Consider the following 26009-nt stretch of genomic DNA (forward strand, 5'->3'; position numbering starts at 1 on the left):
TTAAAACATACCTCTCTGACAGACGCCAGTTCATCTCCATCAATAACTGCAAATCCCCCACTGCTCCCCTCCCCCAAGGTGTCCCCCAAGGTTCAGTTCTTGGCCCCCTCCTCTTCATCCTTTACCTGTCCCCCCTCGGTCACTTAATCCACCGTCATGGTCTCCAATTCCACTGCTTTGCCGATGACATCCAGCTTTTCATCTCCACCAAGTCCATCTCCACGGCCACCCACTCTATCCTGACAAACTGCATCACTGAAATAAAATCCTGGCTTCAAATCAACTTCCTCAAACTTAACTATGCTAAATCTGAAATAATCATCATTGGCCCAAAAACTCTCACCAAATCCACCCATTACTTTGCCCTCAACATCGACGGTATCCCAGTATCCACCTCCCCTCACATCCGGAATCTTGGCATCATCTTTGACCAAACACTCTCCTTCGACAAATACACGAAACAGATCACAAAGACAGCCTTCTTTCACCTGTAAAACATCGCCCGTCTCCGTCCATCCCTCTCCTCCGTGGCTGCAGAAACCCTCATCCACGCCTTCATCACTTCCCGTCTGGACTACTGCAATAGCCTCCTTTATGGTTCACCCTCAACAATCACCAATAAACTCCAATACATTCAGAACTCCGCTGCCCGTCTACTCACCCATTCCCGGACCCGTGACCACATCACCCCCGTCCTTTACAAGCTTCACTGGCTCCCCATCTCCCAGAGAATCCAGTACAAAATCCTCCTCTTGACCTACAAAGCCCTCCATAACCTGGCCCCATCCTACCTGGCTGACCTCCTCTCCAGACACACTCCCACCCGGAACCTCCGGTCTGCTGGTACCAACCTCCTCCCCCCACCCCCCCCCCCCCCATCCGGACCAAATTCAGATCCTGGGGGGACAGGGCCTTCTCCATCGCTGCTCCCACCCTCTGGAACTCACTACCTCTCACCATCAGAGACTCCTCCTCACTCACCACATTCAAAACATCACTCAAGACCCACCTGTTCAACACTGCATTCAACATTTAACCCACAGCATCTAACCCCTGACTATCTCCTCTCCTTCTCCCTCCTTTGTGCTTTGAATATTTCCCTATTGATTCTTCTTTTTTTGCAATTGTTTTTATGTTTTGCTATGCATTATGTTTTGCTATGACAGAGATCTGTAATCTGGTGGTGAAAGAAGGCTGCATTCCAGTGGATTGGGAACTGAGTACCCTCGACCCTCTATACAAGGGGAAAGGTGACCCTCTGGAGTGTGGCTCGTACCGAGCGATAAAGTTATTGGAGCATGGAATGAAGGTATTGGAAAGGGTGTTGGAGAGGAGGATAAGGAAGAAAGTGAAGATCGACGAAATGCAGTTTGGATTCATGCCAGGAAGAGGAACGACAGACGTGCTTTTCATTGTGAGACAGTTGCAGGAGAAGTACATGGAGAAGAGGACGAAGTTGTTTCTTGGGTTTGTTGATCTGGAGAAAGCATTCGATCGGGTTCCACGCAAAGTATTGACATGGGCATTGAGGAAGTTAGGAGTGGAGGAATGGTTGATCAGAGTAGTGATGGCAATGTACAAAAGAGCACGCACAGCTGTAAGGACGAAGGACGGAAACAGTGGTGAGTTTGAGGTGAAAGTGGGAGTGCATCAGGGGTCGGTACTAAGTCCACTACTATTTGTAGCTGTGATGGAGGTGCTGGCTCAGAACGTAAAGGAGGGTTTACCGTGGGAGTTGTTGTATGCAGATGATCTGGTGTTGATTGCGGAAAGTATGGATGGACTGAAGGAAAAGATGAACACGTGGAAGGAATGTATGGAGACAAAAGGTCTGAAGGTGAATATCGGAAAGACGAAGGTGATGGCAAGTGGTAAAGCATGTGGTGAGGTGGAAAGAACTGGGAAGTGGCCCTGTGCTGTGTGTAGGAAGGGTGTTGGAGTGAACTCCATTCAGTGTACAATGTGCGCTGAGTGGGTTCATCAAAAATGTAGTGGTCTGAGAGAGTCATTAACCAGTGTGGCAGCTACATTCAAATGTAAGGTGTGCACAGAGGGAGCTGCAGATGGAGGAAATGTTGAGTTGGATCTTGGAGATGGCGTGAAGCTGGAAGGTGTGAAAACATTTTGCTACCTCGGAGACGTGCTGAATGGAGAAGGTGGATCAGACTCGGCAACGGTTGCTCGAGTGAGATGTGCATGGAAGAAGTTTCGGGAACTGAGTAGCGTGCTGATGATGAGGGGAGTGTCGTTGAAACTGAAGGGAAAGGTGTATGCTGCATGTGTGAGAAGTGTTATGATTTATGGGAGCGAGACATGGGTAATGAACGTAGAGCAGCAACGAAGGTTGGAAAGGGTGGAAATGCGAATGGTTCGACGGATGTGCGGAGTATCGTTGAGAGAGAGGAAGACAAATGATGAATTGCGAAAGATGATGGGAATAGAGCCTGTGATTGATGCCGTGAAGAGGAACAGGTTGAGATGGTTTGGTCATGTGTTGAGGAAGGATGAAATTGACTGGTTGAGAAGAGTGATGGAAATGAATGTAGAAGGAAGTAGAAGACGGGGAAGACCGAGAAAGACTTGGCTAAAGATGGTGGAAGAAGAAATGCGGGCAAGGGGATTAACAAGGAGAGATGCAGAAAATAGGGCAAAATGGAGAAGATTGTCATGGGGACCGCAAGGCTAACCCCCGCTCTAGCAGGGAAAATGGCCTTTAAAATGCATGTTGTGGTTGTTGTATGCATTATGTTTTGCACTCTGTCAAAGCGTCTTTGGGCTTCCTGAAAAGCGCGATATAAAATAAATGCATTATTATTATTATTATTATTATTATTATTATTATTATTATTCCGCCAAGGAAAGCAACATCAGAACACGCTAAACCGCTTGATAAAGCAAATAGCTAAGCTTGGGGCATTGAAAACTAGAATACGAAATTCAACATGGACAATATTACAGATTGGAGTATGAGAAATGAGTACAAGATTACAAACAGATACAAATGGACATTTGTCGAGAAAACTCACAATAAAAACTAGCAAGTGCACTTCTTCTACCATCATTATTAGCTCCCTTGGGCTTTGTCCGAAAGGGGGGCTTATGGATTGGGTCTCGCCCATCCGTCCGTGCGTCAGCAACCATATCTCGGAGATGTATGGAACAATTTTGTTCATACTTGGTAAAAAGACAATACATGACGGTATACATATACACATCATTTGGTTCCACGATGTAATCAAAGGTGGCCGACTGGCGGCCATTTCAGTTGTAGAAAAAAAGTTAGTGACCACGGCCTCAACCATTTCTCGGATATGTGTTTACCAATGTTGTTCAAACTTTGCACACAGATAACGCAGGATGTCTTACATATGCATGTCATTTTCTTTCAAGATCAGATCCAAGATGGCCGCCTGGCGGCCATTTTGTTACTTAAACGTGTCCAACCATTTCTTGAACATGCATGGTCCCATTTTGTTCAAACTTGGCACAAGCATGATACATGATGGCATACATGTGCACCTCACTTTATTTTGTGATCTGATCAAAAATGGCAGACTGGTAGACTGGCGGCAATTTTAGTTTTAAAAACCCCGATATTGAAAACGTCCTCAACCATTTCCCGCACATTCATTTACCGATCTTGTTCAAACTTGGCACACAGATAATGAATGACGGGTTACATATGCACGTCATTTTGTCTCGAGATCAGATCCAAGATGGCCGACTGGCGGCCATTTTGTACTTATACGTGTCCCCAACCATTTCTTGTACATGCATGGACGGATTTTGTTCAAACTTGGCACAAAGACAATACATGAGAGTATACATATGAAAAATACCCGGTGTGTACCCCGGACCCGGTGTGTACCCCGGTTTAAAATAGGTACACCGTATCCCTGCGTGTCGTAAGAGGCGACTAAAAGGGTTGGCGTCAGGAAGGGCATCCGGCCATAAAAACATTGCCTCAAAAAGAGAACCATGACAATTACGTCTACATATGGGCAGGGTACAGCCCGAAGTACCCCGTGGGGGACCCCACTCCCTCTCGACAAAACTCAAGGTGGGGAACCCGATCGAAGCAAGGGTGGAAATCATTCCATTTATGACGACGAAACGTCTGATGCCCGAAGTGGAGATCGGTTTCTGAGATTTGGGACATGGAATGTAGGGACAATGACAGGGAGATCAGGAGAAGTGGTGGAAAGTATTGGTCAGAAGAAGAATGGATATATGCTGTGTGCAGGAGACGAGATGGAAGGGAAGTGGTGTGAGAATGGTGAAGGGTAGGCAGGGACAGAAATACAAGTTTGTGTGGCATGGGTGCCCGGAGGGCATGAATGGTGTTGGTGTGCTGTTTTCTGAGGCGTTTGTAGACAGTGTGGTGAGTGTGACTAGAGTGAGTGAAAGGTTGATTGTGAAAATGATGATTGGAAAGCTCTTGGTGAACATCAACTCGGGATATGCTCCGCAGGTTGGTCGGAGCGATGAAGAGAAGGACAAGTTCTGGTGTGCTATAGAGAAGCTGATGGAAAACGTGAAAGATGAGGAAGTTGTTGTGGTAGGAAGAGACCTAAATGGACATGTGGGAAAGAGTATGGACGGTTTTGAGGGAGTTCATGGGGGTTACGGATATGGTGTGAGAAATGGAGAAGGTGAAAGGATTTTTGCGTTTGCTGATGGAGCTGATTTGTTGATTTGTAATACTCAGTTCCAGAAAGAGGATAATAAGCTTGTTACATACACGTCAGGTGGGTCGACGACAACCGTCGACTACCTGCTGGTGCGTAGGCGAGATAGGGGGCACCTCCGGGATACAAAGGTGATCCCGGGGGACGAGGCTGTTTCACAGCACCACTTGGTTGTCTGCGACATAAGGGTGAAAGGTGCGAGGAGAGCTCGGCGGGTGAAGTACCAACCGAGAATGAAGGTGTGGAGGTTGAAAGAGGTGACAGTGAGGGAGGCATTAAAAGAGAGGCTGAGTATGGTGGAGGATTATGTGGTTGAGCTTGAAAGTGGTTGGATGTCAATGAAAGATAGTCTGTTGGGAGCTGTTGGTGAGGTATGTGGATGGACAAAAGGACCACCGAGGCACTCAGAAACATGGTGGTGGGATGATGAAGTTGGAAAGAAGATTGACGAGAAGAGGAAGAAGTTCAAGGAGTGGCAGAAGGCAAAAGGTATGGGGGCAGAAAAGGCAGAGCATGAAAGTTATAAGGCAGCCAAGAAGGCTGCAAAGAAAGAGGTAGCAAAGGCACAGGAGGCATGTAGGAACATGTTCGGAGAACGCTTGGATTCGAAAGAGGGTCAGAGAGCTGCATTCAGGATTGCAAAGCAGATAGCGAAAGAGAGGTGTGATGTGATAGGGGTGAGTTGCTTGAAGGATGAAGTGGGACAAATCGTTGTGGACCCAGATGGAATTAAAGGAAGATGGAAGAGATATATGGAAATACTGTTGAATGCAGAGAATGAATGGGATGGCAACATAGAGAGTAACCCAGTTTTAGGACTGGCAGAGAAGATAACCGAGAAGGAAGTTGAGGAAGCGATAAAAGCAATGAAGAGTAGAAAAGCGGGAGGGCCGACGGGAGTTGTGGGAGATATGTTGAAGGCAGCGGGAAATTGGGGTGTGAAGAGAATGACGGAGATCTGCAATCTGGTGGTGAAAGAAGGCCGCATTCCAGTGGCTTGGGAACTGAGTACCCTCGTCCCTCCATACAAGGGGAAAGGTGACCCTCTGGACTGTGGCTCGTATCGAGCGATAAAGTTATTGGAGCATGGAATGAAGGTATTGGAAAGGGTGTTGGAGAGGAGGATAAGGAAGAAAGTGAAGATTGACGAAATGCAGTTTGGATTTATGCCAGGAAGAGGAACGACAGACGCGCTTTTTATTGTGAGGCAGTTGCAGGAGAAGTATATGGAGAAGAGGAAGAAGTTGTTTCTTGGGTTTGTTGATCTGGAGAAAGCATTCGATAGGGTTCCACGTGAAGTAGTGACATGGGCATTGGGCATTGAGGAAGTTAGGAGTGGAGGAATGGTTGATCAGAGTAGTGATGGCAATGTACAAAAGAGCGCGCACAGCTGAAAGGACGAAGGGCGGGAACAGTGGTGAGTTTGAGGTGAAGGTGGGAGTGCATCAGGGGTCGGTACTAAGTCCACTACTATTTGTAGCTGTGATGGAGGTGCTGGCTCAGAACGTAAAGGAGGGTTTACCGTGGGAGTTGTTGTATGCAGATGATCTGGTGTTGATTGCGGAAAGTATGGATGGACTGAAGGAGAAGATGAACAAGTGGAAGGAATGTATGGAGACAAAAAGTCTGAAGGTGAATATAGGAAAGACGAAGGTGATGGCAAGTGGTAAAGCATGTGGTGAGGTGGAAAGAACTGGGAAGTGGCCGTGTGCTGTGTGCAGTAAGGGTGTCGGAGTGAATTCCATTCAATGTACAATGTGCGCTGAGTGGATTCATCAAAAATGTAGTGGTATGAGAGGGTCATTAACCAGTGTGGCAGCTACATTCAAGTGTAAGGTGTGCACAGAGGGAGCTGCAGATGGAGGAAATGTTGAGTTGGATCTTGGAGATGGCGTGAAACTGGAAGGTGTGAAAACATTTTGTTACCTTGGAGACATGCTGAATGGATAAGGTGGATCAGACTCGGCAACGGTTGCTCGAGTGAGATGTGCATGGAAGAAGTTTCGGGAACTGAGTGGCGTGCTGACGAGGAGGGGAGTGTCATTGAAGCTGAAGGGAAAGGTGTATGCTGCATGTGTGAGAAGTGTTTTGATTTATGGGAGTGAGACATGGGTAATGAACGTAGAGCAGCAACGAAGGCTGGAAAGGGTGGAAATGTGAATGGTTCGGTGGATGTGCGGAGTATCGTTGAGAGAGAGGAAGACAAATGATGAATTGCCAAAGATGATGGGAATAGAGCCTGTGATTGATGCTGTGAAGAGGAACAGGTTGAGATGGTTTGGTCATGTGTTGAGGAAGGATGAAATTGACTGGTTGAAAAGAGTGATGGAAATGAATGTAGAAGGAACTAGAGGACGGGGAAGACCGAGAAAGACTTGGCTGAAGATGGTCGAAGAAGAAATGCGGGCAAGGGGGTTAACAAGGGGAGATGCAGAAAATAGGGCAAAATGGAGAACATTGTCATGGGGACCGCAAGGCTAACCCCCGCTCTAGCAGGGAAAATGGCCTTAAAATGCCTGCTGTTGTTGTTGTATACATATGAAAAATATTTTGTTTTTCAAACCCTGGTGTTGGGCTAGTGGCTAGGGTGCCGGCTTAGGATCCTAGGATCCTGGGTTCGAATCCCGGTCGATCGCTGAATTAACGCCAGGGGAGTTGACTCAGCCTGTCATCCTTCCGAGGTCGGCTAATTGAGTACCAGTTCACTGGTAATTCCCTGTTTGTCGATAAAGGCGGCAAAAAGGGTTGGCGTCAGGAAGGGCATCCGGCCGTAAAACATTGCTTCAAAAAGGGGACCGAAAAACAACAACAACCACGGTTCCCGAAAAAGGCCAACCCCCGCTTTGCGGGGAAAAATGGCCTCTAAAGGTGGGGTTTTTTTTGTTTTTTTTTATCCGACCAAAGATGACCAACTGATAGGCCTTTAACTCCATGCAGCAAAATTCTTAAAAACACGGGAGCTATGATATTTTATGGCTTTTTATTCTTGTTAACCCTAATCCTCACGTATTGCTTGCAGGTTGTTGTGCTTCCTCCCCCCTCATCTCATCTCCCCTTCTCTCCTGTCAGTTCATTCTCACACTTGTTACATCCAAATGTTGCCCCCATTTCCCCAATGTCAATTCGTCATATGTTGTCCTTTTACCTTCTCTCAGGATGCTATTCCATGGTTGAAAAGTAGATTTGATGGATGTTAAAGTGACCTTTTTGTGGTTTCAAAGCAAGTTTTGTGTTCGTAAATCGGAAAATGAAAGCATTTCTGGAATGGAATGGTGAGCAGACAGATTTCAAGGTTGGTGTCACATTGTATGTAATCCGATAGTTTGAATCGTACAAGCGCTAATCGTGACCTGACCTGCAGTGATGCTGTCAGCGTGCCTACAAGCATTAATCGGGTACGTACCTGCCACGGTGGTGTGAGCGTGCTTACAAGCATTAATCGTCACTGTACCTGCCACGGTGGTGTGAGCGTGCTTACTAGCATTAATCGTGACCGTACCTGCCGCAGTGGTGTGAGTGTGCTTACAAGCATTAATCGGGACCGTACCTGCCGTGGTGCTGAGAGTGTGCTTACAAGCGTTAATCGGGACCGTACCTGCCACGGGGCTGAGAGTGTGCTTACAAGCATTAATCGGGACCGTACCTGCCGTGGTGCTGTGAGCGTGCCTACAAGTGTTAATCATCACCGTACCTGCCGCGGCGCGCGGTGGTGTGAGCGTGCTTACAAGCATTAATTGTGACTATACCTGCCGTGATGCTGTGAGTATGCTTACAAGCATTAATCGTGACCGTACCTGCTGCGGTGGTGTGAGCGTGCTTACAAGCGCTAATCATGACCGTACATGACGTGGAGCTGAGAGTGTGCTTACAGGCATTAATCGGGACTGTACCTGCCGCGGTGGTGTGAGCATGCTTACAAGCATTAATCGGGACCGTACCTGCCGCGGTGGTGTGAGCATGCTTGCAAGCGCTAATCATGACCGTACCTGCCGTGGTGCTGAGAGTGTGCTTACAAGCATTAATAGGGACCGTACCTGCCATGGTGCTGAGAGTGTGCTTACAAGCATTAATCGGGACCGTACCTGCCGCGGAGGTGTGAGCATGCTTGCAAGCGCTAATCATGACCGTACCTGCCGTGGTGCTGAGAGTGTGCTTACAAGCATTAATAGGGACCGTACCTGCCATGGTGCTGAGAGTGTGCTTACAAGCATTAATCGGGACCGTACCTGCCGCGGAGGTGTGAGCATGCTTGCAAGCGCTAATCATGACCGTACCTGCCGTGGAGCTGAGAGTGTGCTTACAAGCATTAATCGGGACCGTACCTGCCGCGGTGGTGTGAGCATGCTTGCAAGCGCTAATCATGACCGTACCTGCCGTGGTGCTGAGAGTGTGCTTACAAGCATTAATAGGGACCGTACCTGCCGCGGTGGTGTGAGCATGCTTGCAAGCGCTAATCATGACCGTACCTGCCGTGGTGCTGAGAGTGTGCTTACAAGCATTAATAGGGACCGTACCTGCCATGGTGCTGAGAGTGTGCTTACAAGCATTAATTGGGACCGTACGTGCCGGGGTGGTGTGAGCGTGCTTGCAAGCGCTATTCATGACCATACCTGCCGTGGTGCTGAGAGTGTGCTTACAAGCATTAATCGGGACCGTACCTGCTGCGGTGGTGTGAGCGTGCTTACAAGCATTAATCTGGACCGATTGTGCTTCCAAGCTTACATTCATGCCGTAGTGCTGAGTGTGCTTACAAACGCTAATCATGAGCGTACCTGCCATGGTGCTGAGTGTGCTTACAAGCATTAATCGGGACCGTACCTGCCATGGTGGTGTGAGTGTGCTTACAAGCATTAATCGGGACCGTACCTGCCGCGGTGGTGTGAGCGTGCTTGCAAGCGCTAATCATGACCGTACCTGCCGTGGAGCTGAGAGTGTGCTTCCAAGCATTAATCGGGACCGTACCTGCCGCGGTGGTGTGAGCGTGCATGCAAGCGCTATTCATGACCGTACCTGCCGTGGAGCTGAGAGTGTGCTTACAAGCATTAATCGGGACCTAACCTGCCGTGGTGCTGAGTGTGCTTACAAGCATTAATCGGGACCGTACCTGCCGTGGTGCTGAGAGTGTGCCTCCAAGCATTAATCGTGACCGTACCTGCCATGGTGCCGAGTGTGCTCACAAGCATTAATTGTGACCATACCTGCCGTGATGCTGTGAGTATGCTTACAAGCATTAATCGTGACCGTACCTGCCGCGGTGGCGTGAGCGTGCTTACAAGCACTAATCATGACCGTACCTGCCATGGAGCTGAGTGTGCTTACAAGCATTAATCGGGACTGTACCTGCCGCGGTGGTGTGAGCGTGCTTGCAAGCGTTAATCGGGACCGTACCTGACGTGGAGCTGAGAGTGTGCTTGCAAGCATTAATTGTGACCATACCTGCCGTGATGCTGTGAGTATGCTTACAAGCATTTTTTTTTTTTTTTTTGTATACTGAATCGAGGCTCGTGAAAGAGCTAAGAATTAATCGGGAACGTACCTGCCGCGGTGGCGTGAGCGTGCTTACAAGCGCTAATCATGACCGTACCTGACGTGGAGCTGAGTGTGCTTACAAGCATTAATCGGGACCGTACCTGCCGAGGTGGTGTGAGCGCGCTTACCAGCGCTAATCATGACCGTACCTGACGTGGAGCTGAGAGTGTGCTTACAAGCATTAATCGGGACCGTACCTGCCGCGTGGTGTGAGCATGCTTACAAGCGCTAATCATTACCGTACCTGCCGTGGAGCTGAGAGTGTGCTTACAAGCATTAATCGGGACCGTACCTGCCGCGGTGGTGTGAGCGTGCTTGCAAGCGCTAATCATGACCGTACCTGCCGTGGAGCTGAGAGTGTGCTTACAAGCATTAATCGGGACCGTACCTGCCGCGGTGGTGTGAGCGTGCTTGCAAGCGCTAATCATGACCGTACCTGCCGTGGTGCTGAGAGTGTCTTACAAGCATTAATCGGGACCGTACCTGCTGCGGTGGTGTGAGCGTGCTTACAAGCATTAATCTGGACCGATTGTGCTTACAAGTTTACATTCACGCCGTAGTGCTGAGAGTGTGCTTACAAACGCTAATCATGACCGTACCTGACGTGGAGCTGAGAGTGTGCTTACAAGCATTAATCGGGACCGTACCTGCCGTGGTGCTGTGAGCGTGCTTACTAGCATTAATCGTGAGCGTACCTGCCGTGGTGCTGAGTGTGCTTACAAGCATTAATCGTGACCGTACCTGCCGTGGTGCTGTGAGCGTGCTTACTAGCATTAATCGTGACCGTACCTGCCGTGGTGCTGTGAGCGTGCTTACTAACATTAATCGTGACCGTACCTGCCGTGGTGCTGTGAGCGTGCCGTCCACATCGAACAGGCAGAGGGTGCGCGTGTCTGCCATGGTGGCCGCGTGACGCGTGTGCGCTGCGGAGTCGTCGAGGATCGTTTGGGCCGAACCTACGAAACAAGGTAGTATTTAAACCTGGAGGGGAAGGTAACTTTAAGACAATGGGGAAAATGATAAGGAGATAAAACAATGGAAATGAAGCCGCAATGACCACCTCGATAAGCAGATGTTAATAATCAATCAATCAATCAATCATTCATTTGTCTATATCTCCAAATCATGGTCTTTCGCATCTCACATCTTCATTGGTTTTGTCTGTACAGACATTGGTTTTGTCTGTACAGACATTGGTTTTGTCCGTACAGACATTGGTTTTGTCCGTACAGACATTGGTTTTGTCTGTACAAACATTCGTTTTGTCTGATACAGTATGAAGAATGCCTTGAGGATGTGATGGTGATGAAATTGTACAACGGGACTTCACATGGACAACAGAATCACCAAAGTCGGTTTATGAAACACATCGCAGGTGGGAAGACTGTAACGATAACGAACAGGTGAAACCAGATCCCCGTTCTTCACCTTCGGATGAACGCTCCCGCAGTACCTTTGGAAGGTCGTGGGTCCGAGTTCTATGAAGTCAACCGAACTTCGTGAACCTTCTTCCGAACCGGTTGACCGGATTTCCGCCCAAACGTTTCCGCATTCATGGCCACATTTTAGGCCTCGGTGTTGAACCTTCACCTTTCCCTCTTCCTCCCTCAAGTGGTTCGTTCATCAGATGCGGAAACGCTGCGGCGAAGACCCACCTGTCAGAGCTGCTCTTTGTGCTTTCAACGTGCGATGAACTCCCGAGGGCTGATTGAAAACGGCGCACCTGTCAAGTCTTGGTTCGATTCCCGACCCGACTGCAAAGTGCCGCACAGGTGTCTCACAGGTAGGGTGTTGCATCACAACGCACTCCGTTTATTGGATACGAGCAGAGGTACCCGGCGTTGCCGGGCGGGGGAGGGGGGAAGGAGAGAGGAGGAGGATGGAATGGAGAGGGAGAGGGGAGGGGAGGGAGGGAAGGGGGTACATATATATATATATGCTGGTGGGTGAATGTGGCGTTCATTACGTTTCTGAATTAACTGTGATGCCGAGCAGGAAGAAGAAGAAGCCGTACACACAAATTCGTACACTTCCTGAATTGTTTGCTTTATTTGTATTCAAATGTATGGTGATTGGTTGGTATTTATTTATGCGAATGTGTACTTGTATATAACTGTCATTAATTTTAAAAGGCTTCGGCACTATCGAGCGATTTTTTTTTTTTAACTCCAAAAAAACGATCTTTTTTTTCGCCGAAAACACTCCCAGGCACTCACTGATGAACCTCTGAAAGTTTGACGAAGATCCGTTCAGCCATCTCTGAGAAAAATGGCGACACAGACAGACAGACATCTCTCTTATATAGTAGATTAAGCTGCCAGCATTAGATGGTGGACCTTAAGGATTCCAGTGTATTTCTTGAAGAGTAGGCGAGTTCTCGCCGGCACCCTGAACGAATTTGAAAATATTGCGCTGAACTAGCCGAACCTGCGAAACCTGCAAGAAAAGAAAGGGCAAACCACATACGACAAGCCCCCTACAGGTTCACGTGGTCCTCCTGTAGTTCCACCCAAAAGTGTTCCCGCCCGGTTTCGACCCGGAGACCTTTCGCGTGTCAGGCGAATGTGATAACCGCTACACTATGGAAACCTTAGTGATAGACACTACACTACGGAAACCTTACCGATTACACCTTACCATGTACTATATATTAAACATTTACCTGTTCTTATATTGCACGACAATCCCAAGGAATCGTCACTGTAGATGTACGAATAGTATAACTGCCCCCCGGGCACGCAGGGCTCCCCGGGCACGGATGGGCCATCTATTTATTACGTACTTACAACGGTCGACATCGACAGCAGTCGAATTGAGAAAATGAATGAAACTCATTCGAGGGCCAGGAATTCCAAATTTACATCATGACACCTCTGGTGTAGGTATGCGCTCCACCGACTCACCGAGTGCCTTTTTCGTTCTATATATGGTTGTTGTTGTTGTTGTTGGTAGTAAATATTAATATGTTGGTGTTTCTTTTTAATCTACGTCTTTTCACAATTATTTATTCTTCAGCAATATTTTCTTCGAAATATTCTTTGTAAGTGTTTTCATAATTCGAGATTTGTGGTAATTGCCAACCTATGGCATTTGGAGATGTATCGCTTGAATGAACTTGTAATTTCTCCCACTCCGTTTTACGTCCACTCTCTGAGAAGATACATTTGATGTTATTGGGTTTTTCTTTTATTGTTATTGTTTTTTTCTTATAGGAGAAGCACAATTTATTTATTTACTTCAATACACGACCACCACGTATCATCTGGAGGGTATCGTGCCTTGAATGGTGTATTGGTGAAGCTCGTTGTCTGGTATGTATGCCAACGTCGCATTCTCGCATTAAGAATTTTATATACGGTACAGCTTCGGCAGGTTTAATAAACAACGCGAGGTTTTTAGTTGTTTTCAGTTACATTCATCGAATTATAAATACTTCTCGTGTTTACATCTCGTGTTTCTGAATTTGGGATGGACAGATCAAAACTCGAGAGTATCAACTATCATGGACCATCGTTGACTCTCATTGTATTCTGTGATTGCGGTTTGGTGTCTACACTGAGAGGGGAAAAGAAAGTAAGGTGAGACATGCTGTTTTTAGTCCTCCACAAGGATACACGAGGAACTTCGGCGCAGGAAGAGGTCATTCGGCCCATCCTGCCCGTGCTGCACCAACCCCATCCACACACAAACAAATAAAATATCCCCAGAGCATACCAAGCCTGGTGGTGGCTTAACGGTCAAGGTGGCTGGCTTGGGGTCTTAGGTTCCTGAGTTCGAGCCCCTTTCACGACGTTGAATTAACACCGGGTGGGTTGACTCAGCCTGTCATCCTTTTGTGGTTGGCAAAATGAGTACCAGCTGACTGGCAATGGGGGGGGGGGGGGGGGGGGCACTGTATCATTGACCTTGACACTGCCACTTCCCCAGAATATGATGCAGCCAATCGGCCACAGTCTGCACACGAACCACCACCATCCCCATACCCCAGGGGATCCAAGTACCGATATCTAAATCCCATTTAAACTTATCCACCCCCTCCGTGCTGCCACTACCTTTCTGGTGAGACCATTCCATGCAGCAACCACTCTCCGATTGAAAGAACTGTCCAGTCTCATCTTTACCCTCAACCTATGGTCCTTCGTCCTAACACTATCAACTCTGCTTATTGGCAATAAGTTGGCAATTGGCAATAATATTGCTGAAGAATACCGCACACTAGTCGCAGTATTCTTTCGGAATGAACTACGGTGACGTTATAAAACGTTTAGGCCCCATTGTTCCCCCAAATTAACCTCTTCCCGCGTTGGTAGTCGTTCTGAACTGGGCCCGTTACACTTCAGTTGCTTTTCAGTACATTTTCTCCACGTGGCATTGAAAATGAAATCCTTCATTTACTCGTTGGATGCTCCTCCGCAAAACTTCAGCTGCACAGATTCTGTCATTGTTTGCTTTGGATTATGAAGGTTAAATATCTTGCAGCATCTCTTGAAAGGAGTTGGAAATTGTTTACCAGCGCATACTGTGTCCAATGATGTTGATGTTTGTTGTTGTTGCTATATTTCCTGAGACAAGATCAAGTTTCAAGGACAGAGGGTAAAACAAGCCAATGAGCAGACGTGCCACATTTGGATACAAGCAAGGGAATGAATGGACAGAAAAGGTGGCAGGAAGGAAATGCAGCCACATGCAAGTTAGAGCTTTGGGTTTTTTTGGCTACACAGAGTCGAGGCTTGTGGAAGAGCCTGAACACTGAACAGATTAGGGCGCAACAACGAACACTAGATAGAGGGAGGAAACACCAATGACAGGGATGAAGGACAAAATAGAGGGAGACTTGGGAAAACATTTGATGTGGGAATGAATGAGGGGTAGGGGAGGACACGTGGGGTGGACAAAATGGATACAGAAGGAAACTCTCAGGAAGTAAAAACATAAATTTGAAAGGAGGTGGGCTTGGGGAAGGTTAACACGGGTATAAAAGATCATGGTTTTGGATTGGGGATGATCCAATATGGTGGTCAATCTGTTATCTTGATGACCAGCAGAGTTATTTTGATGACCAGCAGGGAAGAACGAGATTGAAGAGAATGTGGAAGTGGATTCCACAGGCAGGAAAAAGAGGAACGAATGAGTGAAGGTGAACAGTGATTCTGGGTATTATGATTCTGGATTGGTTAGATTAGTTAGGGTGAATGGGATAGAAAAGATTGCAGATGGGGATGGGTGATGATGTGTGATTGTGATGCACCACCTCCTTAAAGCCATGCAGGGAATAATGGGATTTCAGGTGGGCAGTTCCAAAAACAAGAGAACCAGAAACAGAATGCAAGTGTGTGTGCATTGACTCTCATTTTTGGAAGTTTAACGAGGTGGGGTTTCTGGAAGAATGTTTGCCTTCTGGAGGAGCTGGGAAGGGTCATTTTGTTTCGAGAGAAGAGGGAGCATAGTTGGGAAAATCAGAGAGACCAATAACTTTGCACTGTGCAAGAAACGGGCCTTGTGCTTTGTCATCATTGTGGGAAATGCCAATCATGTTGAGCATGAGATTTCTTGATTTTATTTTTATTTGTTTATTCAATACAGGCATCCAACTTGAGAGAGTTGTAGAAGAACAAGAAGAACAGACAAAGTGGGGCGGAGAGGAATTGGGAGAACATGTATGCACCAAAGCATGAGGAGGCATTGCAAATGAAGGATAGGTCCAAGGTCTTAGCAGATGTGGCAAAGCTGAGAAGTGGGAATTGGAGAGACCAATAACTGTCGCTGGACAGCAGGTTTGAACAAGTCTTGGAAAAGCGTGTGATGGCCGACTCAGGAAGACTGTTCCACATGTGAAAGAGGGGGCATGGTATGGATGAATAGAGCAATCATGAAGTTTGGATCTGGGAAGTGTAACTCAGTGAGGTGTTCTGGTGGAATCGTTGTGACTTGGAGGGGCAGGAGTTGTGCAAAGAGGTGAGGGCAGGAGTAGCAAGGCAAATGGAACTGGGAAAACACTGGAAGGGCAACAAAACATTGTCCTGCCGTGAACAAGAAACAGATCCTGAAATGGTCTCCTGTCACAAAATGCCAATGACATGGAAGGCCTTAGACTTTACAGCCTCAAGGGGGGCCAAGATAGTTCCAATTCCTGGTTCCTTCACGATCAGATGCAAATCGTCTGTTATGCAGATAAATTCTTCAAACGCAAAGAATGCTTGTTCCAGAATTACACTACTCACAATAAGTTAGGGATATTGTGGGAGTGAGTTGATTTTTTTTATCGGGGTGTGTTTCACTTCACTTCACTTTTGGGATAGGCAGACCATTGTATGTGGGCTGTTAGTGTTAGAACCTAACAGGTTAGTTGTTAGGGTTAGAAATACACAAAATCAACCACACCGAAGAACCTGCCAATATTCCTAACTTATTGTGAGTAGTGTATCTTGCTTAATATTTTTTGGTAATATTAATTCGTTCATGTAATGCATTTATGAATCTTGTTGAGTACCTTCACTTGCTCTTTTGTAACGGGTGTGTGTCCTTGCTCTTGTCTTGTCTGTGTGTGTCCTACACCATACTTTGGTGTGCGTGTGTGTCCTTGCTCGTGTGTGGCCATTTGCTCTTGTCTGCCTCATTATCCCGTTCATGTGAAGCGAAAAGCAGGGTAAAGCAATTGGATCACTTCTGTCAGTATGTCTGTCTAGAAATGGCAGTTTATGATGGAGGAAGAGCTTAATTGCAATTGAATTTTATATTTTGAACACAAATCGGAACATGAATAGGAAAACAAACCTGTCGTTTAGCAGAACTTTGGCTCTGAATTTGTACCATTCGCACATGCGCAGAGAGGAGTGAGATTAAAAAACAAATTCCTGTGTCTGCCTGTCTGACAGTCGAGCAAAATTGAAAATCATTCCAAACAGGAAACATACTGTTTTTAAGAATGTCATGGAGGACACACCAATCACAGAGATCTTATATAACATGTTAAATAAGGTGGTGTAAGAGGCGCTGCACAACGGCGTTAAACTTCTGAATTTCTTTTTCTACAACCTTTAAAATCTTTATTTTACTTCAATTGAATTATATACATGAACACTACAGAACACAAATCACCTTTTTATCATTTTCAAAAACTTTCCATTTTAGTCAGGTTCACTATGTCAATAAATTATATTTCGTTCAAAATCATGGTAGATTAGCAAACCTATACATTTTTGGAAAGGTTATAGCATAAGGAAACTAAAAATCAATGTTTACATTTGGAGAGATACCTGTATGGCGGCCATTTTGGATTTTCAAAATGGCCACTGTAAAATACACATTTTGTTCTATTTCTGCCTCTAATTACCCTAAAAACTTTTTAAAATATACTAAACCTATATTTTCAGGGACAAGGAATCCAATGAAAGTATCAAATTAGTGCTATGGGGAATGGTAAGACACGAATCAAAGGTTTTGAATTGCAAAATACTGTCTTTATATTCGCGATAAGTTGCATAATCAAATACATGTTATCATTTTGTACAGGCAGTTAATAACATCAAAATGTGTCACAATAATTCATATCACCAAACATACACAGGCAGTCAGCAAAATCATATATACACATGCAGTCAGTATAACTTCACATCTACACAGGCAGTCAATGACAAAATATACACAGGCAGTCAATGGCATCAAACATACACGATTACAGAATATGCCATTTAGAGTTCGTCATCACTGTCCTGTGTGTCGTATCCGACAATATAGTCCGCATCGTTTTCACAGTCCGTTCCACACAAGCAAAGGTCGGTCAAATTGATTGGCAAATCTAATTGGTCGAATGGTCGATCGAATCGAATCGAATCGATCGAATTGGTCGAATGGTCGAATGGTCGATCGAAGCGATTGGTCGAATGGTCAAATGGTCGAATTGGTCGAATGGAATTGGTCGATTGGTCGAATTGGTCGAATCGAATTGGTCGGAATTGGCAAATGTAAACATTGATTTTCAGATTTTTATGGGTGTTCGTGTGGAGTGTGGAGTGTGGAGTAAGGTGTTCTATGAACTCTCTAGCTCACATCTCACATCTGTTACTGTTTCCTCCCCTTCCTCTTCTGTTTGTTCATCCCCTTAGCTTGTTGCCCCAATGTTGATGTGTTGCCCTCTTTCACCTTGCTCTATCAAAGCCTAAATTTTATAGAAAAAAATTAGGATGTAGCAGCATCACGCCACAGGGAGGAGCCATATTCCATTATACGTATATATGAAGGCCATATACGCCGACGTAAGCTGATGAAGGACTCTAGGGAGATTTTCGAGGTTGCAGTTTTGAAGATGGATTGGAGCTGATGGTGAGGCTCAGGCATTTTAAAGACCGTGCTTCTCCCTGAGGATGAACACAAACAATTTTGGGGATTTATCAGCTGATCCGATTTTTCTTGAGGGACAAAGTGAGAGTGTGGGCCTTTCCTGCATTAAAAAGACACTTTGCTGGTAGATGACCAATTTCTTATATTCTCAAGTATTGCAGCGAGGTATGTTGCATCATCCTGTTTGAAGGAGAGGTGAGGAACTACCCTGCAGAGAGTGAAGTCATAAGTCTGAAAATAATCATAATAAGAAAAAATAATAAGTAAAATTGTTCCGTAATAATAATAATAATAAAAATAATAATAATAAGATGAGAACTAATACATAAAACGTAGAACGTAATACGTAGAACATAATAGTAAAAATAATAACAAGAAGACGTCATGCGGAGCACAATACTGGCAAAATTCACCCCCAAGAAAAAAACTTCCATTGATACAGCAAATTGTCCATTTCATCAAGATTAAATTTGACAATCTTGATCAAAGCTCGGGTCAACAGGAAGAAAAGTGACGATTTTTCAGATGAAAAATGATGATTTTGTAAGGTTGGCCTTCAGTTGACCTTTGACCTTTTGACCTCAAAAAATATTTAGTTTCCCTATTTAGTGACTCAATGTGCAAATGATGTTCAATTTTCAAGTCAATCGGATGAAAATTGAGGATTTAAAAAACTTGGCCTATGTTGACCTCAAAAATAGTTGGTGGTTGAATTCAGTGACCATATATGTAAATCCTCTTAGAATTTCAAGTCAATCAAATGAAAATTGGTGATTTTAGAAATTCGGCCTATGTTGACCTTTTGGCCTATGTTCACCGAAAATATAATTTGTGGTTGAATTCAGTGACCAGATATGCAAGTCATCTTCAAATTTCAAGTCAATTGGATGAAAATTGAGGATTTTAGAAATTTGGCCTATGTTGACCTTTTGGCCTATGTTGACCTTTTGGCCTATGTTGACCTTTTGGCCTCTGTTGGCCTCAAAAATACTTGGTGGTTGATTTCAGTGACCAGATATGCAAGTCCTCTTCAAATTTGAAGTCAATCGGATGAAAATTGAGGATTTTAGAAATTTGGCCTATGCTGACCTTTTGGCTGATGTTGACCTCAAATATACTTGGTGGTTGAATTCAGTGATCAGATATGCAAGTCCTCTTCAAATTTCAAGTCAATCGGATGAAAATTGAGGATTTTAGAAATTTGGCCTATGTTGACCTTTTGGCCTATGTTGACCTTTTGGCCTATGTTGACCTTTTGGCCTCTGTTGGCCTCAAAAATACTTGGTGGTTGATTTCAGTGACCAGATATGCAAGTCCTCTTCAAATTTGAAGTCAATCGGATGAAAATTGAGGATTTTAGAAATTTGGCCTATGCTGACCTTTTGGCTGATGTTGACCTCAAATATACTTGGTGGTTGAATTCAGTGATCAGATATGCAAGTCCTCTTCAAATTTCAAGTCAATCGGATGAAAATTGAGGATTTTAGAAATTTGGCCTATGTTGACCTTTTGGCCTATGTTGACCTTTTGGCCTATGTTGACCTTTTGGCCTCTGTTGGCCTCAAAAATACTTGGTGGTTGATTTCAGTGACCAGATATGCAAGTCCTCTTCAAATTTCAAGTCAATCGGATGAAAATTGAGGATTTTAGAAATTTGGCCTATGTTGACCTTTTGGCTTATGTTGACCTCAAATATACTTGGTGGTTGAATTCAGTGACCAGATATGCAAGTCCTCTTAAAATTTCAAGTCAATCGGATGAAAATTGAGGATTTTAGAAATTTGGCCTATGTTGACCTTTTGACCTTTTGACCCCAAAAACAATAGACTTCTCAACTGGGACGACCTATACAACTTGGTGAAGTTTCGTGACGATCGGTTTCGAATTTTGACCTGTAGGCCGGTGACAAACAAACAAACAGACAAACAGACCCACAGACAGAACCACAAACGCAGCTGACCAATATACTTGAAAAATCTTCGATTTTGCAAGTAATAAGAAAAAGTAATAATGAAATGTTGATGTACCGGTCGACAAAGAATAGGATTGATCCCAGTATACTGCTTTGACAGTTGCTGGCCTCTAGACGTAGGTAACACATCCAATAGGATGGTTCTCCAAAATGAAAGTTAGATAAGTCATGCTCCTAACACTTAAAAAATTTTGTATGTATGAAAAAACCCTTGTGGTGAAATTTTAAGCCATTTGGACTAAATTTAGGGGTTGCACACATCTATCTATAATTCCACTAATCTCTGTCTGTGTGACTGTGACCATTACAGTATGCGACCGCTGTTTCTCGACAACCACGGGTCCGATATACTTTAAACTTGCCAGGTATATTGCTGGGGACCCGAGGATGTGCCTTTTCAAGGTTTCATATTAATCGGACAAGTACTTACCGAGCTATGTCCAAAAAACGATTCAACCAATCAGAGAGCAGCGAGCTATCGCGTGTGCCGAACGTGGCGAACACACTCTGCCTCGGATGGCACATTTGAGAGCGTATTCATTTATTTCACGTTGGCAAACTATGTTGCCGCTATGTTGGCGTTAAACTATGTTTTAAAACTAATTAAAACTAATTTGCGATTCTTTCGCTTTCCTGCGCGTTGGTGCACGCTATGGCGATTTCTTTACCAAACTCCGGAAGCCGTTCGCTTTGGACCAAACCATTTCATGTAAATAGAGGGGGGGGGATTGTCACCGTACTCGCAAGCCGTTCGTTTTGGACCAAACCATTTCATGTAAATAGAGGGGGGGGGATATAATTTTAGATATATATATAGTACGGGCATGCCCTAGTAGTTTGTAATTTCACATATTTGGCTCACATCAATGTTTGGAGTTGATTATTTATTCTCCACTGCTACACTTGTGATTTTGACCATTACAGTTGACCTATGACCTTGCCATGTACTGCACATTTTGAAGTTGTTTTTAGGTTCATTGAATACAGTACAGCTGTACTCTGGTGTATGTGTCGTGGATTCCCTAATCCCTCTTCTCTCAGGAAAAAGCATCTTTTCAACTCGGACACTGTACAAGAGGTTTATTGAGGGATAAGGATAACATGCACGGGAGAAAATTGGCACTTAAGGAAGTAGCACTATTTCGGTTCTCACACAGCCAGCCCCAGCATCTCAAGGAATCACAATTTGTATTCTGCTTCATATACTTTTCTTCAAAGGACAAGGACCTCACAACACTTCCCCAGTTTCACAGATTGTAGCAAGGAGAAAGACTCGGGAGGGTGGGGAGCTCATAAGGAAAGAATGTTTAACGCAAGGTCAAACAAAGATTTTGTCAACCGCTTCTCAAAACTAGACAATCAGACGCTAGTGAGCTAAGTGGGTCATATTGCTCCCCTCCCCTCCCCCTCCCCCCCCTCACCAATTAGCCTGAGATTCAAATGAAATCCCTTACGTATGCAGTTATTCTCATTGAAGAGTACAATAGTCTCCTGACAAGGGATGAACAGCAAACCCAGTATCTGCTTCAAGTTGTTACAGAACATCGCAAGAGGTTTCCCAATTGCAGGAAATCAACGCTTATCAGGCAACCATGAGTTACTGTGCAACCTCTAAAACTTGATGTATTCAAAAAATATTTCACAGGCAGAAGTTTTACCTCAATGCCCAAAAAAATTAAAGGTTGGGAGTAAAACAATTCAATGTTTTTTTTTTGCCTTATCTAGCTAAGAACCACCCTAACATCCAAAGCAATGTACTGTTTACCAGTGCGCCAGTCCAGGAGGGGACTTTAGATGCCATTAGTTGATGCTTTGGAAAACAGGATGCCAGTTGGAATCAGAGGAAATGGCACAGGAATTGGCCAGTGAGGCGGCCTTTAACTCTCGTTTGAGATTTATTACAGATCCTTTATTGATATGGAAGCATCAGCATATCCAGGGTAGAATAACCTTAAGCCAAACTGATGATTGGAGACAGAGTATAGACATGAGTCTTGAGGTCAGGAATGATCAATTCCATGACTTTGCAATGCTGACCGGTTTATATTTGAGTGAGTCACTTTTGTACCATACTAATTAATTGGGGTAACTTTAGTTATATTGCATTATGAATATTTTGATGATCGGTAGCCCTTGGAGAATGATGTTAAAAAAAAGAGGACATTGTGAAACCATTGATATCGTTAGGCCGAATAGCAGAGGAGTCAAAATTGGCTCGTGATTTTCCTGCCTTTGTTGGAGGGAAGCCAATTTGTTGGAAAGTTTTCATCGAGGTGGTGGTGGGATGGGTAGCAGAAGAGGCATACATATCTTCACCGTTTCTGCAACATCATATAGGGTTAACTCACTTGGCCTTAGCCTAAGCAATGTCCATTGTTACTCCGTCCTTCAAGAGTGATGGAGCGGATGACTTCGTCCTTTAAAAGTCTTCAATGTCATTCTTCCCGCCAGGTATTCAAGACAGCTGTTCACCACCATCTCAGATCAACCCCATCCAAAACAATGATCATTATTACCCCCCAACCCCACCTCCTTCCAAATTTCCAGTTTTTCCTTCCTGAGAGTCTGCCTCTGTATCCATCTTATCTTCCCCATGCATCCTTCCCTACCGCTCATTAATTCCACATCTCTTGTTTAACCAACCTATACTATAGGATAGGGGCCTTGTACCTGTCACACCTTGCCTTGTACCTGTTGAAGGGTTTGTTTCTACAATTAGTGCCCCCAATTTTTAATTCCACCTCAGAGTTATTTCGACCTCTAGGAATACTAAACCATCATTTAGATGTTTCTCCCTTTTTTCTGCCAATGACCGAGCTGCATCTCCGAACCCGCTGGGAATTTTGGAATGACATGTGGCATCAACAATGGAAATACAAAGTATGTGAGGTTGACTTTTTTTTTTTGACCTTGACCTAATGTTTAAGATCATGACCTAATTATAGCCATTTAAACATTTTCACCATAACTCGGCGAAGGTTTGTCCAGTCAGAATACAATTGCCCTCTCTTGATAGCCTAGCACAAGGTGTTTACATATAATACCCCTATGGGTTAAAGGTCAAGTTCAAATGGTGGTGTGTTTTGTCATCAGTTTGTGTAGCACATGCCTGACCACTCGGGCTTTGCAGCAGACCACATGGTCAGGGGGTTTGCACTAAGGCCAGCTGCCCGGTCGGCAACCTGAGAAAGTTCTCCGTCTTTCGTTGTCTCTCAGGTACTTGCCAAGTATTTTTGACTTGTTTTAGAACTTTGAAAGCCATTTGAGGTAAGAATACGTATCCAGGACACATGGTCTTACTTACATTTGCCCCGATCATGGCAATTTCCTGGGGTTTCTGCGCATGCGCACCAAGCATTCTGTGGTGGATTATGCCATTTCAAAAGTCGCATATTAACTGAAGTTACATTTGCTGCTGAAAATGGTGCAGGGTATGAAATTAAGATGGACAGCCAGCTTTGAATTTGGCTGAAACTTCACTTGAAGAAAGTAATTTATTAATTTGTAAAGGTTCCCTGAAAAAGTACTTTGTTTCTCATGTGGACAATGGGATTGGGTTGCCCTAAAATGTCTCTAGACTTGAAAGTTTTCCATTCGCTGTTGGGAGGGGAAAACAAAGCAACTCAATGTGCAGGGAATAAGGAAGCAAACACCATGTATATTTTGTTGCAACAAATGTTTCTTAAAAGTCCAGCTCTGTTGCCACATGAGGCTTAACGTTTCCGTTACTAATGACAACATCGGCAGGCTTGGGGCACTTGCAGCACCACATGCAGCAAATGCATGTCGCCACAACAATTTTCACAACTTGCTTTATCCGTTAGCCATTTGATAACATCGTTATTTTATACAGTACCATGCAAATTTCTTGGCAGGGTGGGTATTTGTGCTTTACCATCTCAGAACATTTTGTGCTTTTGAAACAAGTTTAGCACTTATACGTTTAGTATATGGGGAAAAAACCCGCTTGTAGTTGCTTGATGAATTTCCTTAAAGTATCAGAGTTAGATGGTTATTTTAATTGTTCAACTTTGGATGTAAAAGGGTGATTACGTTTTGCTTCCAGTTTATGTCTGCCTTATGTACGTGGAATGCTTAACAGGGTGGAATAAGCATCTGACCTGGAGTCTTTAAATCCAGTGCTGGACATGGTCGTACTATTCTGCCGGCTTGCCCGTGCACACACTCCCATCACTAGGTATGAGCTGCTACATGCTACACCCCGTCAAATGTATATTTTGCTGTCTGAAAGACAAATACAGTGCGTGGTGAGGAATGGAACGGCTTTTCATGTATTGGCAGGATAGGATACTGCATCAGGCCATGGAGAACTCTGACTGTGCTTGGCGGGCTCTCATTTCCCAACGTTTGCCAGCAGACCACAAGATTACCATCTCATCATTCTACGTGGTTTGCAATCTTTAGGAACAGGCAAAACTTCCCGTTTTACATCCGACGTTCTCATGGTGAAGGGCCTGCTGATGGTAATACGACAAATGGAGACTTTCACGTAATTTACCAGCTGCCATCCATTCGAGTGTTGCGACTCATCATGCGCCTGAAGATATTTCAAACGGCCATTGTAGTGCTGGCTGTGCCACCTGTGTGCTATATGTATAGTCAAGCACAGCTCAGCAGCACAAATGCCAGCCTCATAGTTGGCACGGCCATGTTTGCCATCTTCATGCTGTATGCAATGAGCTTCTGGCTGCGGAGGATGATTGGCCGGCTTAGCCTCAACACCACAGGTGACACTTTGTGTCTGGCACACATGTCATTCTGGGGCCGGCGTAAGGAAGTAATCCTGCCCGTGAGGAACCTGATGGCATTGTCGGAGAGGACTCGTCGTGGTGAACCTCTGGTCCAGATACGACGCTACGATTCACATGAAGCGTTCTACCTTTCACTGCGATTTGGGCGTATTGTAGACAAGGGGCGGTTTGAGCAGGTTTTTGGTTCAATTAAATGATGCAATTCATTACTTTAAAAATGTTTTTGGCAATTTGGAGAATAAGTACCATTTTTGATAAAGGTTTACAAGATGGAAATCAAACAGAGACATTGTGAAAATTGTTTTTAAATTAATAAAGGCTTCCAGGAAATCTTGTGTTGTCAGAGAGATTGCAGAGCATCACCATTGGCTCCTTAACCAAAGGGGGGCTGTGTACAATCGTCATGGGTTTGCATATGGTTTTGCTGGGGTTTTCGATTGAGAAATAACATGTGATACTGTTTTTATTTTATTTCACAAAGCCGAATAAGTGCATTTTAGTGTAAGTGGTCATACAAATACATGATAAAGCTTAAAGCAATACTCATGTACCTTATCCCAAAGACCAAATTGTATGATCATTCAAAGGACATACATATTCTCTCTGTTGAAAAATGGCTTCTATTTTTAAGGTACCGGTACAGGCATTTTAAGGCCATTTTCCCTGCTAGAGCGGGGGTTAGCCTTGCGGTCCCCATGACAATCTTCT

The 26009-nt window shown here is 44.8% G+C and overlaps 2 protein-coding genes across 10 annotated transcripts in view; one reads left to right on the forward strand and one right to left on the reverse strand.

Annotated features, from left to right (window-relative positions):
- LOC137423373 (phosphomannomutase 2) overlaps window positions 1-13105 on the reverse strand; it is an 85090-nt gene extending 71985 nt beyond the window's left edge. For 2 of the 8 annotated variants that reach the window (XM_078774293.1, XM_078774288.1), the window contains exons 1-2: window positions 11873-12061; window positions 11055-11173 (exon numbers count right to left, since the gene is read on the reverse strand). In XM_078774293.1, the coding sequence (XP_078630419.1) occupies window positions 11055-11173; window positions 11873-12014 (261 nt within the window). In that variant the 5' untranslated portion in view covers window positions 12015-12061. Of the gene's footprint in view, window positions 1-11054; window positions 11174-11645; window positions 11821-11872; window positions 12062-12879 lie in introns of those variants that run through there. The other 6 variants (XM_068110458.2, XM_068110459.2, XM_078774289.1 and 3 more) reach the window with 6 other exon arrangements.
- Window positions 11862-25631, forward strand: TMEM186 (transmembrane protein 186). Of its 2 annotated transcripts, XM_068110465.2 has the most exons (7): window positions 11862-12000; window positions 13430-13528; window positions 13694-13795; window positions 22981-23409; window positions 23623-23745; window positions 24632-24727; window positions 24832-25631. In XM_068110465.2, exons 6-7 carry the CDS (start codon window positions 24678-24680, stop codon window positions 25496-25498), a joined length of 717 nt encoding a protein of 238 aa, XP_067966566.1. In that variant the 5' UTR covers window positions 11862-12000; window positions 13430-13528; window positions 13694-13795; window positions 22981-23409; window positions 23623-23745; window positions 24632-24677; the 3' UTR covers window positions 25499-25631. The 2 variants fall into 2 exon arrangements, with proteins under 2 accessions (XP_067966566.1, XP_067966563.1); XM_068110462.2 differs by lacking the exons at window positions 22981-23409; window positions 23623-23745.
- Window positions 25632-26009: the final 378 nt, after the last annotated feature.

Source organism: Myxine glutinosa, chromosome 3 (genome assembly GCF_964187855.1).
Source record: "Myxine glutinosa chromosome 3, kmMyxGlut1.1, whole genome shotgun sequence".
Classification (NCBI taxonomy): Eukaryota; Metazoa; Chordata; class Myxini; order Myxiniformes; family Myxinidae; genus Myxine; species Myxine glutinosa.